At 37.8% G+C, this 20,456-nt stretch overlaps 1 protein-coding gene across 3 annotated transcripts in view; it reads right to left on the reverse strand.

Annotated features, from left to right (window-relative positions):
- Positions 1-19,718: 19,718 nt before the first annotated feature.
- The window catches only part of MALRD1 (MAM and LDL receptor class A domain containing 1), a 286,556-nt gene continuing 285,818 nt past the window's right edge, over positions 19,719-20,456 (reverse strand). For 2 of the 3 annotated variants that reach the window (XM_064505959.1, XM_064505958.1), the window contains one exon: positions 19,719-20,123. In XM_064505959.1, the coding sequence (XP_064362029.1) occupies positions 20,051-20,123 (73 nt within the window). In that variant the 3' untranslated portion in view covers positions 19,719-20,050. The remainder of the gene's footprint in view (positions 20,124-20,456) is intronic. The other variant, XR_010387580.1, reaches the window with a different exon arrangement.

Consider the following 20,456-nt stretch of genomic DNA (forward strand, 5'->3'; position numbering starts at 1 on the left):
TTTGTTCCTTTCACTAATAAAATAAGAAGCCTAAACAGCTAATACTAATGACTTTGGACACAGTCTGAGGAATCCTTATCTTATCAGGTGTTTCAGCAGCTGCAAATTTTGACACGCCATGGAATGTACCTTAAAGATGCTGGTTAATCAGTGGCACAAATCAAACTTTATTCTGAAAATGAAACTTCTCTCCTTTATAATCTGTCATCCATTTCTTTCCTGCTTTATTTTTTTCTCTTTGTGTCTTCCTTATCTATTTTTTTTCTCATGAAGAATGGTGCTTTGAAGCAAGAAAGTTATGAACTGTAGACTGTACCAATATGTCTGTCAAACATAGCTCAAAGATTTATGATCTCTTTAACATTAAAGTGAATTATGTATAAATTTGTAGAGGTTTGGCAGTAGAGTAGGTCTCCCAAAATTTTTTTCAAAGCATACGAGCATTTTCTTTCTTTTAATTTTCAAGTTTGGGATACATCTGCAATTTTTCACTGAGAAAGTGAAACAGTATTTCTTTTTTTTTAATTCAATATTTTGTTCAGCACTCCAACTATTACTCTTACCAGTTCATATAGCTAATAATATTTTTTTCAGTCCCTGAAACAAATAAGGTGAGGTCTTACATTCTCCTCTCTCTCCTATGTTCCTTGCAAGGTCAATTACATTGGCCTGAATAGAATTAAGCGCAGAGGACCACAGGGAGAGGTGCTTGGCTAGTGTGAGTCACATCTAGCACTGATTTCAGCAGACCTGAGGCAATCTACCTAGGATAGGCCATTGATCTAGTGTGTAGAAAATAATAGCTGGTTCCAGTCTGGGGAGAAAAAATTGCATATGCAGCTGACTTGGGCCTCCTGATTTTTTTGTCTGTGCTACTGGACTATAGCAATTTTAGAATATTTTCACTTTCTTCTATTGCTGAACGGAAACTTCCTGGAAATCAACATTAGAACTCCAGCCCCATACCAGGCAAAAAGTCTTTTATGGTTAGGATGTCAAAGAAAGGTCTTCACCTGGTGTGAGCTGAATTTAATTAGTTGGATGTCAATGAGAATTATGTCAGTTGAGTCTATTTGAGGATTTCGAATATTACAGAAGTATATAGCTGGACTTAACAGTCATTCTTCAGAACAACCCTCTGAATGACCTGCCTGCAATTTTTCAGCAGGTGAAGGCTGGCTATTCAGATAATGATGAGAAGAGCACGGTTTCCTTCATGCTCTCGATCCTTTAAGAACATGTCGTTTAAGTTTTCATGAACATAAATGAGTTGAAGTCTCACATGTTACTATGCACTACCTTTACTTTTGTTGAATAACAATGAGATCATATGTAACTGTCAGCTAGCACAATTAAAACTTGGAAGTTTTTACAAATTTAATTTGTAAGAGAAAAAGGTAGTGTGTGTGTGTGTGTGTGTGTGTGTGTGCGTGCGTGCACGCGCACACTTCTGCCTGCTGTGAGAAGCAATGTGAGACCAGACTTCTTTAGTAGCAGAAGAGTTGAGTTAATTCTTTCTGACATGAATGATACAAGTTTTATTTAGCATACAGAGTATCTGATCTTCTGAAGGGTCATTACATCATCACAGTTCATTTTAAAATGTTGTTAGGTAGCCTCTGTGAAATACTATCAGCTCTTGGCATGAGCTTAAAGACAGGTTCTCCACCTAGTTGTGTTGAAATACAGCTCTGCATGCTTATAACTATCTCTGACTTCCTCATTTTCTGTGTTTTCTTTAGCAGTTTTTCTCCATTTCAGTAAGCATAGTCCAGGTTTGCAGAAGCCAGGAATTCAGTGCCCAAGATACAGAAAGAGTGCCTCTAGGAAGATAATTCCTATTTAGTTTGCTTCTCCAGTGACTGACTCTCTTCTGCAGAGCTCACTGTCTGTCTGGACAGGCTCTAACTGCAGCTGTTACTTCAGCGATCAAATGATGGAAGGTAAGACAATTAAAAGTGGGCTATACAAATGACACATGGAGTCGTGGATGTGATGTGTGCAAGTCCTTTTAAATCTTCCTGGCATCTATGGTTCATGGACAGAAACTGATTTTCAGAGGAGAAGCTGTTCTAACGTGCTGACCTTCCTTCTTTTCCTATCTGCCTAAATCTTTCAAATTACGGCAAAATAAGAAAAACTGTCAAGATTTTATTTTTCTTTCTAAAGTAACAGCTATTTTTGAAGCTTTAAATTTTAAATAAAAAGAGCTTATATATACATATAAATATATATATATATGTTGACTTCCTTTCCACCTATGAATCTAGAAAACGTTTGCCTAATACAGTCATTCATGCAAACAGTTTTTTTGTAATGCCTACTAAGCACGATGCAATTGCAATTGAAGGACAGCATGGCTCATACATGGGAAGATGAGGGTAAATATGTTCCCTGAGATTAGTGGAGAGAGAGGTAATTGCAAGCAGTCTCATTAGTGTGATTTATCAAGATTCTCAAGCAGATGTAACTTCTAAGTAGGAGAGGAAACGTATAGCCCCAGAAGTTACAATGTTAGCTTGAGATTCAAGAGAATTGAGCTCACCTCTTGCTTTATGAGACTTTTTGCAAGCCACCAGAAATGCAGATTCGCTTCTCCTGAGCTAAAATAAAATACCATGTCCTTACCTTGCAGAGCTAGGTTGAGGGTGACACTGAGAAGGCTATGAGGTGTGACACTGCCTGGAAAAGGTGGCTGTGCAATAAATGGTGCTATCCCCATGCCTCAGCACCTGGACGAATTGGGACCCCGTGCTGCAGGCCATACTCGGAAGTTGTCTGAATTTTTTCTTACAATATGCAGACAAAGATCAGTGATATTAAAACATTTTCCCCACCTTCCTAAAATACCGTTCATTCTCCCTACTTTTTTTTTTCCCCCTATATTATCATCACTCCTTACAACAGTTTTCCTCTACTAAATCACGTCATTTTTCATCCCAGTCTCCACGCATTGTCCTCTTTCCCTACAGCAAGTAGAAGAGGCTCATTCATTCCATTCAAGCATGCAAAAAACATTTTCAAACTGCTAGTCCTAACTGCTACATCTTGGAATCAGTTTAATAATTTGAATCAAATCCTTTGTTCGGAAGACAAAAGAACAAGTAAAGAGGGTAATGGATTATTCACTGTCATGTCTCATCTGGAAGTTAGCTAAAGGCTGCTTTGATAGGTAGAGTGAGAATTGGTGTTGTGATTAATGTAGCATCATTATATTGCTATAACCTGTAAAATGCACTGATACCAAAATCATAAGAAATACTATTATGGAGCATCCAGACTGGATAAACACTGAAGGAAACTCTGGCATCTCATCCATTTTATATAATGCATCGGCATAAAAAGAATTTTTTTCTACTAGTAATGAGGCATTGGAAGTCCCAACATAAAACAGTTTCATGTTGATGAAGAGAGTGACAGATATTTTTAGTATGGCATAACAGATGAATTTGGTGACTGCAGACATACAAATACTCAGGGAACAGTCTTTTATTACTTGGTTGTCTTGTGATAACTATGAGAATATGTACACATGTCAAAACAAAACAACAAAAAGTCTAGCTACAGCCCCTCTGCACTAGAGGCAAGCCAGCTGCTGCGCTCTGCTCAGCTCCGCGGGGGCTGCCTGTAGGGAAAGCACTTCCCAGCCGACCGTTTCCATGCAATCAGAACAGGAATCCTGGGCTGTTCTTAGTGCTAGTCTCCAATTCCCTTGTCATACCTTAAGTAGCTCTTAAAGACCTCCCTGTATCATAAGAAGTTTAGTATTATCAGTAATTTGTCAGACTTAGAGTGTTTGCCAGAAGCTTAACAACCTGCAGGATTTTGGCACCTTCACTTTCTTCTTCCTTCCAGTTGAAGAAGCTGTGATGTGCAATAGCGGGTATTTAGCTCAGAATTGTCCCAAGGGACACAATAGTGTTCATTAATGTGTCCTGTTTTCCCTATGCACTGTGCTCTGCCTGTTTTCTTTCCTTATTTTGAATTGCTTTGTCTAATAGCCACATCTCTCACTTTCCTCCTGAAATCTGCAGTACAAAGCAGTGTATGTAGGTATTCATGAAAAGTGTCTTACAGATATTGTGTTCTTGCATGTGGTAAATTGCTTTCACCCTAAAAATTGATCATTCTTCTTAAAGGCTGCAATCATGGTTACTGAAGAACAAGACATATATAAGTTTACTTACAAAAATCCAGGATATAGATTGCAGTAATAAACTCCAGGGAATATTCATGGGCAAGAGGGTGAAGAAAAGTTAAGCAATGACCCTGAAGTAATAGTACATTATGGTTTTCAGCTCCAACATACTGAGTAGAAAGAAACAAATTGATTTTTTTAGAGCTCTGAAAATTAAACCAACCACAGTAAAAGTATTTTACTACACATCAGCAAAAAAAAATATAAATTCTACCATAAAAACTGTTCAAGTAAAAAAGGAAATCACTATAGACACAGAAGGCAAAATTCTGTTCTTAGCAATTCACGTGATGTCTTGACAGGGCCAACGCTCCTCATGACTGGTGCAACTTGTTAAGGAAGTTATTGAACTGAAACTGTCTAGAGGTAGCCGCTCAGCACAACTTATACAAAGCTTGCTTAGCATGAGTAGCTAAATTTTCTGAAGCCTTAGGCTGCACTCAGCTAACATGAGGAACTTTCACCTAGTTCAGTAAGAAAGGGCCCCAGAGCTGGTTCAAGCTGGGAAGATAAGGGAGTGAGAAGCAGTCTGTATTCCTGTGTCTGACACTCCGAAAGGGAGGATGTCAAGACTTTGAAATAAGGCCTGTGCAGGGCATCAGGACCTTGAGAAACAAAGCCTTCTCTCACTGCTGGGGCAGTGTTAATTGTTGTGGTCTGGAATTACCACCTCCTAGTCAGCACCTGGAGAGACAGTGGTGGGACTCAACAAGGAACATCCATCAGCAGAAACTGCAATAGTAAAGATAAGGAAAGAAACAGCCTGCCTAGGGACAATGATGAGCGCCTATAAGGAATGGGAGACCCCAGACCTGAATATTGTTATTGGTCCAAACTACTGTGTGAGGTGTGAAGAACTTAGATTGACAAGTTATAATTGCCCAGGGATTTCTTTGTTCGAGGTCCCTCTTTGGAGGCACCCAGCTTGAGCTGTAATTACTGCATGTGCACCATTAAAATTTATTTATTTAATTTGCTTTGATTTGGCTTCAAACTTCTCAGTGGGAACCTAGGGTCGGACCCTGTTATGGTGGCTGGCGAGCCTAACCTTCCATAACTCAACTGATGGCAGAATTTGGCCAAACTCTGGGGACTGGGGCAGTGTGACAGTGCAGAATTGGAGTTGAATAGTGTTCTTGGGTGTAATAGGGAGATGGAAAAGTAAACTGAGCATCTTTCCTTTGCTTCAGAGAAGCCTTATTTCAACCTAATTTCAGCTTGTTATCTCAGGATAGGTGTCAAAAGCCAATATCAATGTCCAAGGCATGTCCCAAAGTGTCCACACAGCAGACCCTCACCACTCATGCTTCATGACATATGCTACCTGTCCTGAGTAACATAAACTTCAACATCAGGATGAATTAGTCATGGATAATTATTAGCTCTTTAATTTCAGAGCTACCATCTCCTCATTTGCAGGGAAATCCAGGCTCAAGTTCAGCCTCTCCTCCAGGCTCCAGTGTGTGTATACTGCTAATTCAGTTCCCCCTGCTGCTTCCTACCCTCCTCCCCCCCCCCCCCCAACACACACACACAGAGGACAAGGCTTCTCCCCACATGGGTGCAGGAGCCCTCAGGGCACCTGGAGCATCCTCATCTATCACCTCTGCAGGCTGCACACATTCCTTTGGTGCAGCTGCCCCTCATTAGCTGCATGGTTGGGGAGGAAGGGGCAGGAGACACAGAGGGGTATTACTAACCCTTCCCAGACTACTAGAGCAGTCCCAGATTTCCTCTGTATGTAGCTCACCAAAAAAAAAAAAAAAAAAAAAAAAAAAATTGTTTGAGTTTCATGGAGAGTGGTATGGTAAGGATATTCTTTGTTGAAGAAAATCTCAACTATCTTTCTTTTTTCTGACAATTGCCCAGAAATATCAATGATAAAAGATCTCAGTCTGTTTTCTGATTGATTGCTGTGCTCATGAAAACAAAGCAATTTTGCCAAATCTTGGCTCTGAATTGATCATGTATTAAAACAACTGTCAGGAAAGTAATTGCATTTTAAAATGTATAAAGCACGTGCAAATTTGTGCTTATCTTTGTGAGTGCTTATATGTGTGTATTCTAAGATTAGAAACAGAACAGGAAGAAAATACCTGTCGATGAGACAAATCATCTTTATTCTGGGTACATGGAGACACATTTTGATTTAGATCACCACCCAAAATGTACCATTCGGGGGGGACTATGTAATAGAAAACCTGTGCCAAACATTGTTCCTTATGCAGTAATATGTAATTAGACCCTACTTTTACACTCAGCCACTTTATTAACTAATGTACAGCACAAGAATAAAAAATACCAAAAAGTCTAGATGTTCAGGACTGAAGGTGAATAAAGATAGCCTTTAGATACTGTAATAAAATGTTCTATTAGAAATATTGCTAGCACAGTATCTCAAAATGCATTTTTAAAATATATATCCAGATCCCAAATACCGTTTTGTCTGTTCTCAAGATAGACAGATCTTTAATATCTGCAGACACAAATAAGCACTTCAGAATTTTGTGAATTTTATACAATAAGTTGAATTAATTTATACAATAAGTTGAAGTAGTAAAACACTCTCCATATCCAGTATATACCACCAGGAAAGATGTAGACAAGTATACATCATGTTGTCCGGATTCTCATTTCCAGATGGTAGCACCCTGGCAGAAGCGTCTTTCTTGTTGTTTATTCTAGTAACAAAGACACTAGCACCTTTAAGTTTCAAAGGTTTGGGAAAAAAATCCTGTGTCATTTATTATTGCTCAGCTGAATCTTTGTTCCCCATCCTTTGTTGACGGCGTTAGCTGAGGACAGCAGTTTTATAAACTATGAGAACCAAGGGGAAATGGTCTCTCGCTGGTTTGTGGTCTTCAGCAGGCTCTGTGCTCAAAGGAGCCACAGCAACGTGCTGTGGCCTCTCTTTGCCATACAACACATGCAGCCTCCAGTGCTTGCTCAGCTCCATGGATACCCAAGACCTCTTGAAAAGACTGTTATTTGCCATAAGAGAAAAAGCTTGTCAATCACTAGCCTACAATGTGAGGCAACCAGATTCAACCCCTTGCCCCCCAAAATACTTCTGTGGGTTTGGGCAAATCCCTATGGTGCAGACCCCAGGAGCGCAACAGAGCAAGGTATGTGATGTCTAACTGTGCACTCAGCTCAGTGGGCAGTGTGGGTGAAGTCACAAGCCACGTTTCTGGTGAAGTAAACAGAGCAAGTTAAGTGCTGAGGAAGAAGCTTCATAACAGGCAGCACACTCGGAAGAAACAGTCACGCCAACTGCATGAGAAATCCTGAGGAGAAAGGTGCATCTCTTGTCCCAGATCCCTCCTGCATTTGGCTGCCTACTTACCTGCAAACCCAAACAGTAAAACTGGGGTTCATGGCATGAAAGCCTCTTCCTAGAGCTCATTCTGGATAACAAGCTCACTCTTTTTTGGGTCCATGGTAGGGATTGGATCTTGGACTCTGATCCCTGCTCCTGAGAAGACATGTATTTTGATTCAAGGAATCTCTCTTTTTTTGACAGTTAAATAGTGTCATGTTTGCCTTTAGCCAGTGGGATTAAGGTATGGGAGATGAGCATGGATAAAGACTGTGTCTCTGGCAGTTGCAACTGTTTGGGCTCCTGCTTTAATTTCTCCCTAATTAATTTGTCCTTGCTCCAAGCTGGGCATGGGACAACCCCTGTGCTCCTGCCTGCTGAGGCATCCTAAGAGTTCGCAGAAGGCAGCTGTGGGGCTGCATTACTGGGGGAGATCTCTGCCAGGGGGCAGTAATGAGGAAGGAAAATATGAGGCAGCTGCCTTGCGGTGGTAGGGGGTTTCTGGTGTTGGCAAGAGACGTTCTTCAGAGAAAGTGGCATGAAGGATTTGTAGGTGTTAGGCTGCATGAGGCATGCTAGGGCAAAATAGCTCAGGTACTCGTTCCCATGTACAACGTGTGCACGGGGTGAACACAAAGTGATAGGGGAGCGTTGGCCAAAGTGAAGGGGTTTTGGTGTGCAAGATGTAAGATGAAGGTGAAGGTAACTATTACAGAAAAGAAAAAGTTATTTGGCTTAAAACATTTAAGAACTGTGGCCTTAGCTGATCAGCCCTTTACTGCATATGGCGGTTAAGAAGTAAATCACAGTGATGAAATTTAAGTATGTATTCCAGTATAGCTTAAGCAAGTGCTTTGAGCAGATGCTTTAAAGTTAAATGCATGTTTAAAATCTTTACTAAGCTGCCCCCTTTGACAAAAATGGTCTAGGACATTGTACCATTTATTGTAGTTACATCTCTCTCTTTATAACTAAAACTTAACTTGTGCTTGCCACTATTTTATGGATATTAAAGACGAGTTGATAGGCACTCCAACTTTTAGGGGTTTTAGTTAGGCCAGCTGATATTTTTCCTTTACTACTTACAAGAAAAGCTAGTTTCCTGCAAGAACATCCCAGAATTGTGTGTGTCTGAATACGTATTTTGGCACTTTCGTTCCAGAACATCTTTTGACACAAAACTAGTTTTCCCCACCAAAATATTCCCTCTTATCCATTTCATGACATCATCAAGTAGGATATGATGTATTCTCTAAACAGCATTTTTGAAAACTCATAATAGCCCCAATAACACAAAAACCTGTGCTCATGTTTATCTCTAACCATTTGGATAACCTTGATTTTTATGAGACTGCTCTGGAACTACTGATGTGTTTAAAATTAAGCCAGTGCTACATACTTTGTTGAAAAGTGATTGATGAAAGATTTGATAAGAAGCTTCATAGAATCCTTGTGTTAAATTCAGAACTAATATACCTCCTCGTTTTTGATCAATTGCAGATATGATGTGCAGATGTACACCATAAACTGTGTCCCTGAAGATGTAATTACGTCTTGCAGATAACTTCAGGATCTATTTCAATTATTTTTTAAGGGCTGACATTACTGTTTAACCACAACATTGTGCACTGTTACTTTCCCATCTAAAAATGACATAGAAAATACAATTTAAACTCTGAGGACTTTACTAAAGGTTATGTAAATGATTTTCTCAGAGAGGTGTTAATTACTATAGAGTATGTCCTGTAAAACATCTCTGCCTAAATTTTGCCACTGGACGAGGAATATTTAGCAGTAGCAATATTTTTTTCCCCCATTTTAAACACAGGGGATTTAATCATGATTGTTGAGGTTAAAAACTCATGATGTGCAATTCACTGTCCTTCAGCATAGTTCAAATCAAATATTTGGGGCATTTCCTTTGGGCAGTTTGCCATTGTTCTATTGGATTTGAAGTTACAGCAATTTGACTGGTATGTCTGTTAATGTTTTTTTTCCCTTAGCTATTGAAAGCAAGTATTGTTGTGTCTGCACTGCAGCTGAAGTGGTTTTGCAATTGAAAGCTTGTGTGTTTTCTTTCTGCTTACACAATGATCTATCTTGATACAGGGTTCTGTTGTCTGCTGCATAAAGTAGCAGCTTTAAGAGAATACTACTACTTCTCTGTTAAATAGGAAAGGGTGTTTGTATGATTTACAGTGTTAGCAGTGTATTAAATATGTCATCTGGATGTCAGAGAAGGACAAAATATCTTCTCCCAATACACATACTGCTCTTGTAGTTCTGTTTTTGGGTTGTAAATTAGGTATTTAGTATTTTAATACAATGTGAATGGAAAGCGGTGTGATGTACCTTTGTGGTACACTGCAGTTCTGTAATTAATAATTTCAAATGGAAAATACAAACCTGTCAATATTTGCTCATTATTCACATATTATGGAGCTCAGTATGTATTGTGAAAGCTAAAGCAAATTAGAGAAAAATGTTAAGAGAAAGAGATTTTATCTCAGGTAAGTGGACTATTTTTTCTCTTTTCTCAAATGTTTCTTGAGGAATTTGGATTTACTAGTTAAAGTTGTAATTAGATTTTTTTTTTTTTTTTTTAGCAATATATCATAGATCTCTTTAACCCTGATAGCTGTTTGGACATATTTTCACATACTTTAGGCCATTTTAAAAGCTTAAAACCAAGACCAACCAACCTTTCTCCATTCCTGTCCTTGTCAACCATGTCTCTCCCAATAACAAGTAACCAACCAAACATTTAATGGTTATGCTTACCCATGAAGTCACCTGAGGCTCTCCAGTGGACACCCCTTTTGGAATATGCAGCCATCTCCCCCAGAAGAGTTAGGACATTTCTCATATTCCAAAAGGGTAAACTGATTCAGTGCAGAGATACTTGGCATTTTCATCCATCCATTCATGAAACAAGAATCTGACCAACACAAAGTTAACCAGTATATCATCTTGGACAGGGTGCATCTTTTCTTCTTAAATCACATCTTGTACAGGATTCAAGTGTACTCTGTTAAACAAACTACACCTTTTGTGGTTCTAAAGAAGACACGACTTTCACCTGACTTACTGCTAATTCAGCTCCCTGAACATTGTACTTGGATTTCAAACTTTTCTTTCCATTGTGTACTTAGAGCTGGACAAATGAAAGGCCTATAGTCATAATTAAGGTACCTGAATACTGACCATGCATTCAACTTTGTGGAATTATGAAGAAAAAGTCACTAAGGACAGTGCTTCTTAGCCAGCCACTTTACCAAGATTTCCACCACTGCTTGTTTTGCATGATTCTCCAGGTTTTTTGCTTCTTGTCCATGTTTTCCTAGATACCATACTGCTGGTGGTACTAACAGTCTTTCAACGGGACTCAAGGTTTTGAACACTACTCAGGTGAAATTGAAGCCTGAGACTCTCTTTGAATAGAAGAGATAAAAATTATACCCAGTCCTGTTAAGTAGGCATGGCTGTTTTGTAGATAGTTGTACCCAGTGGCTGGGGCAGAGCAAAGTGCTAAGGCAGCCAATAGAAAAACCCAAATCCTGAATTAGTTGAAGTGGTGGGCTATCTTTGAGCAACATTTACTTTGTAATAGAGTAGCAGAGGTTAGAGTTTTTGCAAGACTTTCCTCTATTTATTTCCTGAGATTCATAAATCTGCCATCTTGAGTTTAGGCTTCATGGTAATTTCTTTTCAGATGTTAGAAAATACATTCTTGAAACAACTAGTAGTGATTGAGCATACTGACTGGAAGGCTGTAGTGGGAGGGAAGAGCTAACAGTGAAGAGAAAATAAAGAAGCGGGAAGCTTGGGTATATTTCTTCTAAGGTATAATCTGCATCGACTTGAGTGGATGGTATGAGAAGATCTAAGATGCAACATGCACCTTTTGCATTCTAATGTCAAATGAATTTCCTCCTATTAACTGTACCTGCCAGCAAAACTGCTAACTCCAATAAACCACTGAATAAGCCTGTTTATAGAATTCTGATATAAAGTTTTGTTTTGAGTTACAGATCCATGACACTTGAAAGGGAAAATTACTGCATTATTCATATTGCAAATTCAAACTGATGAAAACAAAAACTTCACAACATGTTGTCTTTCCTATTGTGTTTTTTCCTTTGTGGTGTATCAGATAGAAGAGCGCTATTTATCTGAAAAGAAGTCTCCCTCTCACCCACATACATGCCTTGCATTCCCTACTGGAGGTGCACCGACTCAAACCGTCAGGCAGTGTGGAGCGCTCATTGTGTCTGGTGACACAGGAGGGCACAGCGTAATGAAAAAGAGCAGGAATGCTTTGAACATCTACGATGGTATGTTTAAGGTACAATTCCTATACCGTTGTCTTGCACTGTCTGAAAATGATTTCATCTAATGATGTCTCTTCTATGAGACATAGCAATGGAGTGGGGATAAGGCAAAACATTAGTCATTACGTGAAGCATTAAAACCAATGTGCCTAAAGTTAGAACTTTGAATCCAAATTTTGGCACTTAAACAAAATCTGCCTAGTTTTTCTGGACTTTCTTGAGGTGTCATGACTACAATTCCCATTGTCTTCAGTAAGATTTGCAGGCAATTAAAGCTCTTGAAAATCAGGTGACATTATTCATGATAATGAAGACAGTAGTGCTTGAGGGCCAAGAAAGCCTTCAGCAGACGTGGATAATATATATTACTTATATATAACTTAAGTTATATAAACTTAACTTTGTGATATATATATATGCCATGTGAATTTGTCAAGTTTTAGTCAACATTGTTATGGTTTTGATACCTAAGGCTTAGAATACAACTGACTGAGCAGAGGTATAATTACTCTCTTAAGGCATAGTTACTTAGATAACTTAACCAGCATGACTGAAGCAAATGGCTATTTGTTCAAAAATCCATTTTCCTTTCATAGGGGAGGAAGAATAAAGAGAATAGGAGAGAAGAGAATAAAGGTGCAGAGGTGAGGTAAAGAGACAAACGGAAGATTGACAGTTGGAATAAATAGCCCATTGGCACAGAAAAGGAAAAGTCCAGCCAAAAACATATACAATTCTTTGAATGTGCAGAGGTCCAAAGATGCATATCTGTTGTTTGCCTTCCTTCTTACCAGCTAGCATATATATGTGTATATATATTTATATCTATAGCCATATCTGTTTATGAATACATATATTTAAGAGCTTGATTTAGTTACCCAGATTTGTTGGTCACAGTTCAGGTGGAGCTTATATGATTAATTTATGGCAGGTTAAAGAAGAAAATAAATAAATTTAATTTAACTTAAAATGACACATATGTGCAACTTAATTCATCAATACCATAGTAAAAGAAATTAAAGCTACCTATGTCACTTCTTTAGTGAGAGATTTTATATTTTTCTCTGGTGAAACTCTATGTAAATGATGATGATATTTGAAAATGATCTTTTCAGTCTGAGATAAAAAGTTGTACATCAGCTCTGAGATCTGCATATGGTATGTTCTGGGTACCACTTATGTTTTAGTTTCATTTTCAGAGACCTTTGAAGGAATGAATGAGGTGACATGTGAGTTTAACTGCTGTTTATGGGAAGATGACAAGCTAACTATATGAAGTGGACCCACATGTCCCCATTTCAATGAAACATTTCATGCAGTAACATTTCCTTGGAGATTTTTGCAAGAAAAATTCCCACCAATAATCTTAAACATGATTTTTTTTGGCAGAATTGTTTTATTTTTCTTTTCCTGTTAAATGTTGAAAGAATTTTCTTACAATAATTTACAGTGAGCTTAAAGAAGGAGAATGTTAGTTCATTCTTTTATTTTTCTCTCTAAATAGGAAAGGGGTCACAAACAGGATACAAATGTAAAAATAAAAAAAGACTTGATCCCTGTAGGTCTTAGCATGTTGAATATTTACTGGGATTAATTCTCTTCCTTGCCTCCCATCGTTCTCCCCCGTACATATTTCAAAGGCAGATTTTTCTGAGTTAAACAGAATTGGGTTTTCCATGTATAATTATTTTTGGTAGATAAGTGGTAATGAAATACAAAGCCATATAAACAGGAAAAAAAAATAAGTGTAAATCTAAATGTATCAATGCTCATCCCAAATCATCCCAATCATCCCAAATGTCAGCTCTGAGAAACAGATCTTCAAGCCCAGGTTCACAAAGCTAATAAAATAGGCAGATTTTAGTGTGTCCTAAAGCAGCAGCTGAAGAGTTACTAAAATGCAGCAACAAAACTCCTTTAAAAAGTCACCTTGATTGGTTAACATACATAAAGAAAGTTAATATGATTTACCTGAACTTTTGAACTGGAGTATCCTTAGCCAATGAATTTCCGCAAAAGTGTCCAGAGGCTCTGTCTGCAATATAAGACAGCTGAGAAGAAAGTGCAGAGAAATTTAATCCTTTTTATCTTCCAGATTTTCTGGCTTTGGTATTAAAATGCCTAGGAGTATATTCCTTTATCCTTTTGATTTGCTTAGCAGCAGTAGCAATTTCACATATAAGCTCAGGGCAGCATGTAACCCTGAGAGTCCTACTTACCTGCTTGAGTTAATTTGTTACATGATTAATCATGTTGTTACAATGAATAGAGCCCCTTTTTACAAAAAGTAGCAAATCATTATTAATTCCCTGACAACACTTTACATGAATCATGTTGAATACTTTACTAATGTAGGTGTAATACACAATTTCATTGGAGACCAATTGTAATGTAGTGCTTATTAATGTCCACTTCTTGCTGACACGTTGACGTGAGTACCAAACAGATTACTAATGTTAAGGCTCTTGATATAACATGTATCTAAGTAACTATGCCTTAAGAGAGTAATTATACCTCTGCTCAGTCAGTTGTATTCTAAGCCTTAGGTATCAAAACCATAACAATGTTGACTAAAACTTGACAAATTCACATGGCATATATATATATATATATATATATATATATATATATATATATATATATATATAAAAAATAAAATATTTGTCACAATTATGCTGTTTTATGAACTGCATTAAGTGATCTAAAAAAGAAAACTGAGTGATTTAAAGAAAGTTAGAGTCTAAATTGAAGGACAAAATGAAAACAACTTGCTTTGGAGAAAAAAAATAGAATTACCTTTACATTATTTACACCTAGCATCCCAAACTTTCATAATATGTAGAAAATTTTAAAACACTAGATTCCCACTCCTTTTTTGTTGTTGCTCTGCACAGCTGTATGCTAATCACGCTGCTGAGTGTGAACTGACATTTTCCTGCCATTATGATCAACCAGAGTCTTTGTTCTGGGAATGAGCATATAATTAAAGAGAAGATTAAAGAATTCCCATGAATAATTTGCTCTCATTTCTCCCTGTTAAACTCATGTAACCCAATTGAGTATGCGTGTTGACTTGCCTCAAAGAATCACACTTTCAGTGGAAAGGTAGAACACCCACCCTCCCCTGTAGTTGATAATTTTTTTGGCTCCATCCTACTGCATAAACATGTCTCTGAACTTGACCAACACTTCCCCAAAGCATAATAAATTGACATTGTTCATAAATAAAAGGAAAAAGGAACGGCTCGTATGAAAAAATTGCCATAAGGAGAGACATTACGTTTAAAAATACATTGAACTGCGGGAATGGAAAATATTAGCATTCTTTCCATAGTTGGAATAGTTGGAACCAGTGCTTACCAGTGGAACCAGACACATATATATTGGCTTGTGAACCATGAAGGGCCTGAGGTCCACAAGAAATCCATCCACTCTGTCCTAGCCACTATACCCCATTCTCACTACTTGAACGCTTGGTCCAAGTGCCATGCTCTTGGATCCTCATCCAGACTGAACACTGTGTTGCTTTGTGGCCACAGTAAGGACAGAAAAGTATGGTTTTGCAGTAGAAAAGTAAATATACTGTAAATTCCTGTTGGAATCCAAAGACACTGCAGTTATATTTTGATGTATTCCCAAATCAATGGATTTTTTACATAAATGTTTATGAACTGCCATTTTTATTAATTTATATGTGAGTTCTTCTCCCCTGATTCTCCCTCTCCTCCCCCACATAAACTGAAAATAAAAGACTGTGTATGCCAGGTTTTGACAGATGCATTACTACATATTATACATATGTGCTACACTCTTTTTGTCTGATTAGTACAAATAGTGAGCAGTCTGGGCAATGTCTGTGTGTGAGAGAGCATTTATGTGTGCACTTGCAAGGAGGATTATCTAATAAGAATCCCCATAACATACATTAATAAAATTTGGAGTTAGCCAAGTAAGACAATCTAGACATCTCCATTGCAGACTTCATGTCTAGACAGCCTTTACAGTCTACAGAAGGAATTAGGAGCTGCTAGAATTCCCTTTACTGCTCTCTAAGATAGATATCTACCTTTGGATGAGATTTATTGAATCCTTGCTGTCTTTGAACTTGGTAGCTGCTAATACTGGGCATGTCTTAGCTGGCTCTGGTATTGTATATGTAGCAACAAGTCCAATTAAGCTGTAGCAGATCACATCAAAGCTCTAGCTAGCCCAATAGATTGTCTCCAGCTGTGTCAAATACTGAGATGGGTCATGACAAAACCAAAAGCTGTGTCTGAGACCTCTGCCACAGCTGAGCAAGACGGTCTAAGGGGGAGTCTGGGATATCCTTGACTTCAGAAAGATCTTAGGATATACATGCCCGCATGGCTGAATGAAGACAACATTGTGAAGGAGGAACTGGGTACCACCAAAACTATGGAATCATAGAATTACAGAAGAATGTAGGTTGCAAAGGATTTCTGGATGTCATCTAATCCACCCTTCAGCTCAAACAAAGTATGACTTCAAAATTAGACCAGATGGCTGGTCACTTAGATCATCTTCATGCTAATCAGACTGTTGCTGATGAAATAATGCACGGGTGAGGAAAATGGCCACTACTAGCAAGCACCTGGACCACACCAATAGGAAGCTCAACTGTAATGACCAGCAGGTGCAGGAATATATGGAGAAATGGGGCAGCAGTAAAAAGCACTGGCACAGCTACATCAGCACCACTAGTGAGCTTCAAGGGGAAGCTCTGAGCAAGGCCTAAGTCCCTCAGTTTTGGGGAGGAAGAAAATACACAGCCACATGTTTAGGCTTGTACTTTTTTACTGCCTCAAGTGAAGAGGGGGGATAAGATCCTTCTCTGTTTCTCCAGCTCCTCCAAAATCCCAGAACAGTGACTAAGGGCAGATGTTTAGGCAAGTGCTAGAGCAGACTGAGAATACCATGGTTCTTTCTGAGCATGCTTCCATGGGTTCTGACAATCTGTGGTGGAAGTGTTATTGTTGTGCTTAAAAGAAGTTACTTTGCTAGGACTCTCAAGGTCAGGATCTGGCTGGCTGTGTATGAAATGTGGTTGTTAGTATGTATCATAACTATGTTTTGATTTGAAAGGCAAATTAGCCAAAAGCATAGGATGGTATTCTTCATGACTGAGAACTTAAGAGTTAAAATAACTGTGAGAAAAGCATATTGACCACACTGTAGGCAGTTTTAGGCTTTGTTAAAAGTTTTGTGTTGCAATTTATTTCTGCTATTACCTTGAATCATTAATGTACAAGCATGTTTAAACTAGACTAAGTACAGTATTCATCATCTGGCATAGAGCAGCCATCTTTTAATTGTTCCCAGAAAACAGACCTCTGTTGGAAACGATCATTTTTATTACTTAAAATTTGTGACAATAGCAGAGGGTATTTACTCAAGGGCTATTTTGAAGTGGAGGGGAAAAAAACCCTTGCATATAAAAATTTAACAATTTTTTTTCCTCGCATTTTCTTTAGAGTTTGAAAGTGAAATTGCTGCAAGCATGAACGAAAACATGAATTTTCCTGCTTTGGTTCAGTTTTTTCCTCCCCCAAATTATATAAAAGTATAATTTCTATCTATAACTTAATCATACCAGTCTGGGGCTGTTGCCTGTCTGCTGTCAGGCTTGAGAAAGTTATTGTAAAGAGGATATAGTATAGTGGATATAAATGTATGTTTTGTTCTTGGTGAAATAAGAATAGTGAAAAATGATTGAAGTTCAGGAAGATGAAAAGAAAAGTCTGAATATTAACACTTTCTTTTAAAATATTCTGCAAATGAAAACCTGAAAATGATTTAGGTAAAAGTCCTACCTTGCCTTAGAGATAATCCAGAAGAGTGACAGTTTTCTCAGGAAATTGCTACTGATGAGAAATATGATATTCTTTGAGTTCTTTTACAATAGTTCTTTATAACAATATGCCTCTACTTAGGACATTAAAATATGAGTACTATTAATAGTAAAATAAATATATTTTGTTTCAAAAGGGAGAACCTGATAAAATTCTACCACTGCTAATTTTATCCTTGTCATCATTATAATTTTTTACAGAAACACATAGTGTGACACCATGTTTGGAGAATTAAGGACTACAGCATAACTAGCCTTTTAGTGTTTAATAAAGTTCTGAAAGCAATGTCAGTCTCTTGCAATTCTTCAAATGAGAATTTGACTACATGGTCTTGAGCTTGTAGGAATGTTTAATGCCTGTCTATAAGGCTGAGAGCAATTGTCTCACACAGATTTAATCAAAATACCAGGGAGTTCAGGAGCTGGAGGCACTTGGCACTTTGCTGGATCAAGCCTATTCTCTGTATATCAACTTAACAAGTTCAACACAGCAAACAAATTCTATACTTCTTACTAATCTTGTTTTATAAGTGAAAAGACGTGTGTGATCATGCTACCTTAGTTCCTTATTTAAAACCTCCATGATTAACATTTGATCGCTTTCAACTAAACTTGGCATTAAGGCAGGTGTATCAAAGACATGAAGCTCTGACTAGCTTCATTAAAACCAGCTGCCAAGTAGGCAGCAGCAGCACAAATTCAGGCCACAAAGGACGAGAAGTTGCAGTGTGACTTTGTTAACTGATCTACCAATTGGCCAGTCAGCAAATGGACAGCACACATGTTGCTCTGAGCCAGAAGCTTCTTGTTTGATCTGTAGAGAGGGAAACAAGCTCAAGAGACAAAGTTTTTGGATGGGTTATGGAGCTCGGTGTAGAGCTGAGGAATACAGGGGATTACAGAAGAGAGGAGAATGAGAAACGTTGGGTATTACAGTGCAGGGGGGAGAGGCACTTATGCCATAGAGATGTCTAGAGGATGTTGGACAAACATCTGTGGTAATCATGCCGTGTTACTTCTGCTACCCATGAAACAACATGCCAGTCAGATAAGGAAACCTAAGCCAAAAAGTGGTTCTGTGGTCCCAAGTACAAAGCTGTGGACTACTGTTATGCTATTAAGAAAAAATTAAACCAAGAGAACCCAAGAAGCCCCTTACATGACGGAATTAAGCCAGGTTTCAATGTTTTTTTTTTTTTTTTCCTGTATGGAGTCTCCAAAGTCTAATAAATGTCAAGCATTTCAGCTTTTCCTGAGTGAAGGCATTAACAGAGATACTGTCTGCTATCTAGATGTCTATTTTTATGAAACTTGAAGGAGTTTAGTATCTTTGAAACTTGCCAATGGGCTTAAAATCAAGTAGGCTGGGAAAATAATCAGGGAAGAAAACACAAGTACAGCACGACCACTGAAGCCTTCAAGTTAAAAATGACCACTATATAATTCACGTGGGAATTATGGAAGATGAGAGATTGTCAGGTTATTTAAACTATAAACATTATTACAAGCTATGTCTTGTATCACAGATGATGTTCAAAATCAGGAGGCAATCCAGAATTCCCCCCCAGTATCTTTCTTGTGTAGGCTTGGGAGGACATAAGTTGTGGCTGTGTGGGAGGTCAACTTATTCAGCAGAAATACAATATCCAAGCTAAATAGATCAGTAGCTTTGGTAAGCACTGCAGAGCTGACCAGAAGGGATTTGGTTAGATATGTTTTTTGAGGTTAATAATGATTATATCTTTAAAAACAAGAGTACGTACTGTTACGTCACATTGCTGAATCATGTCCTGAGCTGATATTCAAATCCATGATTCATGACCATCTTTGATTTCACTTGGTATGTTTATAGTAATACAATGACTTTGCTTTTGCTTCTGCCCTTTGCAATGTTAAAATAACCATTTAAAATCTCTTTCTAAGGCAGAATTACAGAAAAAAAATGAGTCATTATTTCTTAAATAATAGACACAAAATTATGATTCCCAAACCTCTGGAATATGGATTTGATTAAACATTTTTATTAACATACTGGAATTTGAACTGTACAAATGTAAAATGAATTCATGGTTATAGCTATCAATTTATTTCTATGCCAACAAAAATAAGACAGACCATATATATTTTTTAACTTGTGTATGGATTCCATTTTCAATGTAATGTTACATTCTGAACACATTATTCTACTAGAAGAGTTATTCCATGTTCATTCATATTGAAAATGCTACAATGCCATGGCATTCTTTCAGATTTTAGAAAAAATCTTCAGGCAAAGAGTCACAAGCAATATTAATCCCATTTTATCCCTATTTTCCTGAAACTACATAATTTCTTCAGGTCTTCTGCTGCCTCACCGTAGAGAGGATTTGGAAAAGAAGTAGCATTGTCATCTCTATCAGAAAGATTCTAAAAGAAGAACAATAGAGTGAAATTTTAAAAAGAGTCATTCAAGTTATTTGCTTGAATGGATGTATGAATGTCTAGTTTTTCTAATATCTAAGTAATGCATGATGTTAAATTGAAAAAAAACCTGAAAATCTCTAAACATCTTAGACCAGATTTTCAGGTGATAAAAATTAGCATAGCTCCATTAAACCCATTATCTGCTACCTGGTCCTCAGCAAGTCACTTAACATTCTTCTGCATCTATTCCCACTTTCAGTTTACTTGTCACCAGAGCAACACACATATAGTACTATTTTGGGAGAATACAAAAGTGTACAGTAGTGTACAATAGCA

Source organism: Dromaius novaehollandiae, chromosome 2 (genome assembly GCF_036370855.1).
Source record: "Dromaius novaehollandiae isolate bDroNov1 chromosome 2, bDroNov1.hap1, whole genome shotgun sequence".
NCBI classification, from domain to species: domain Eukaryota; kingdom Metazoa; phylum Chordata; class Aves; order Casuariiformes; family Dromaiidae; genus Dromaius; species Dromaius novaehollandiae.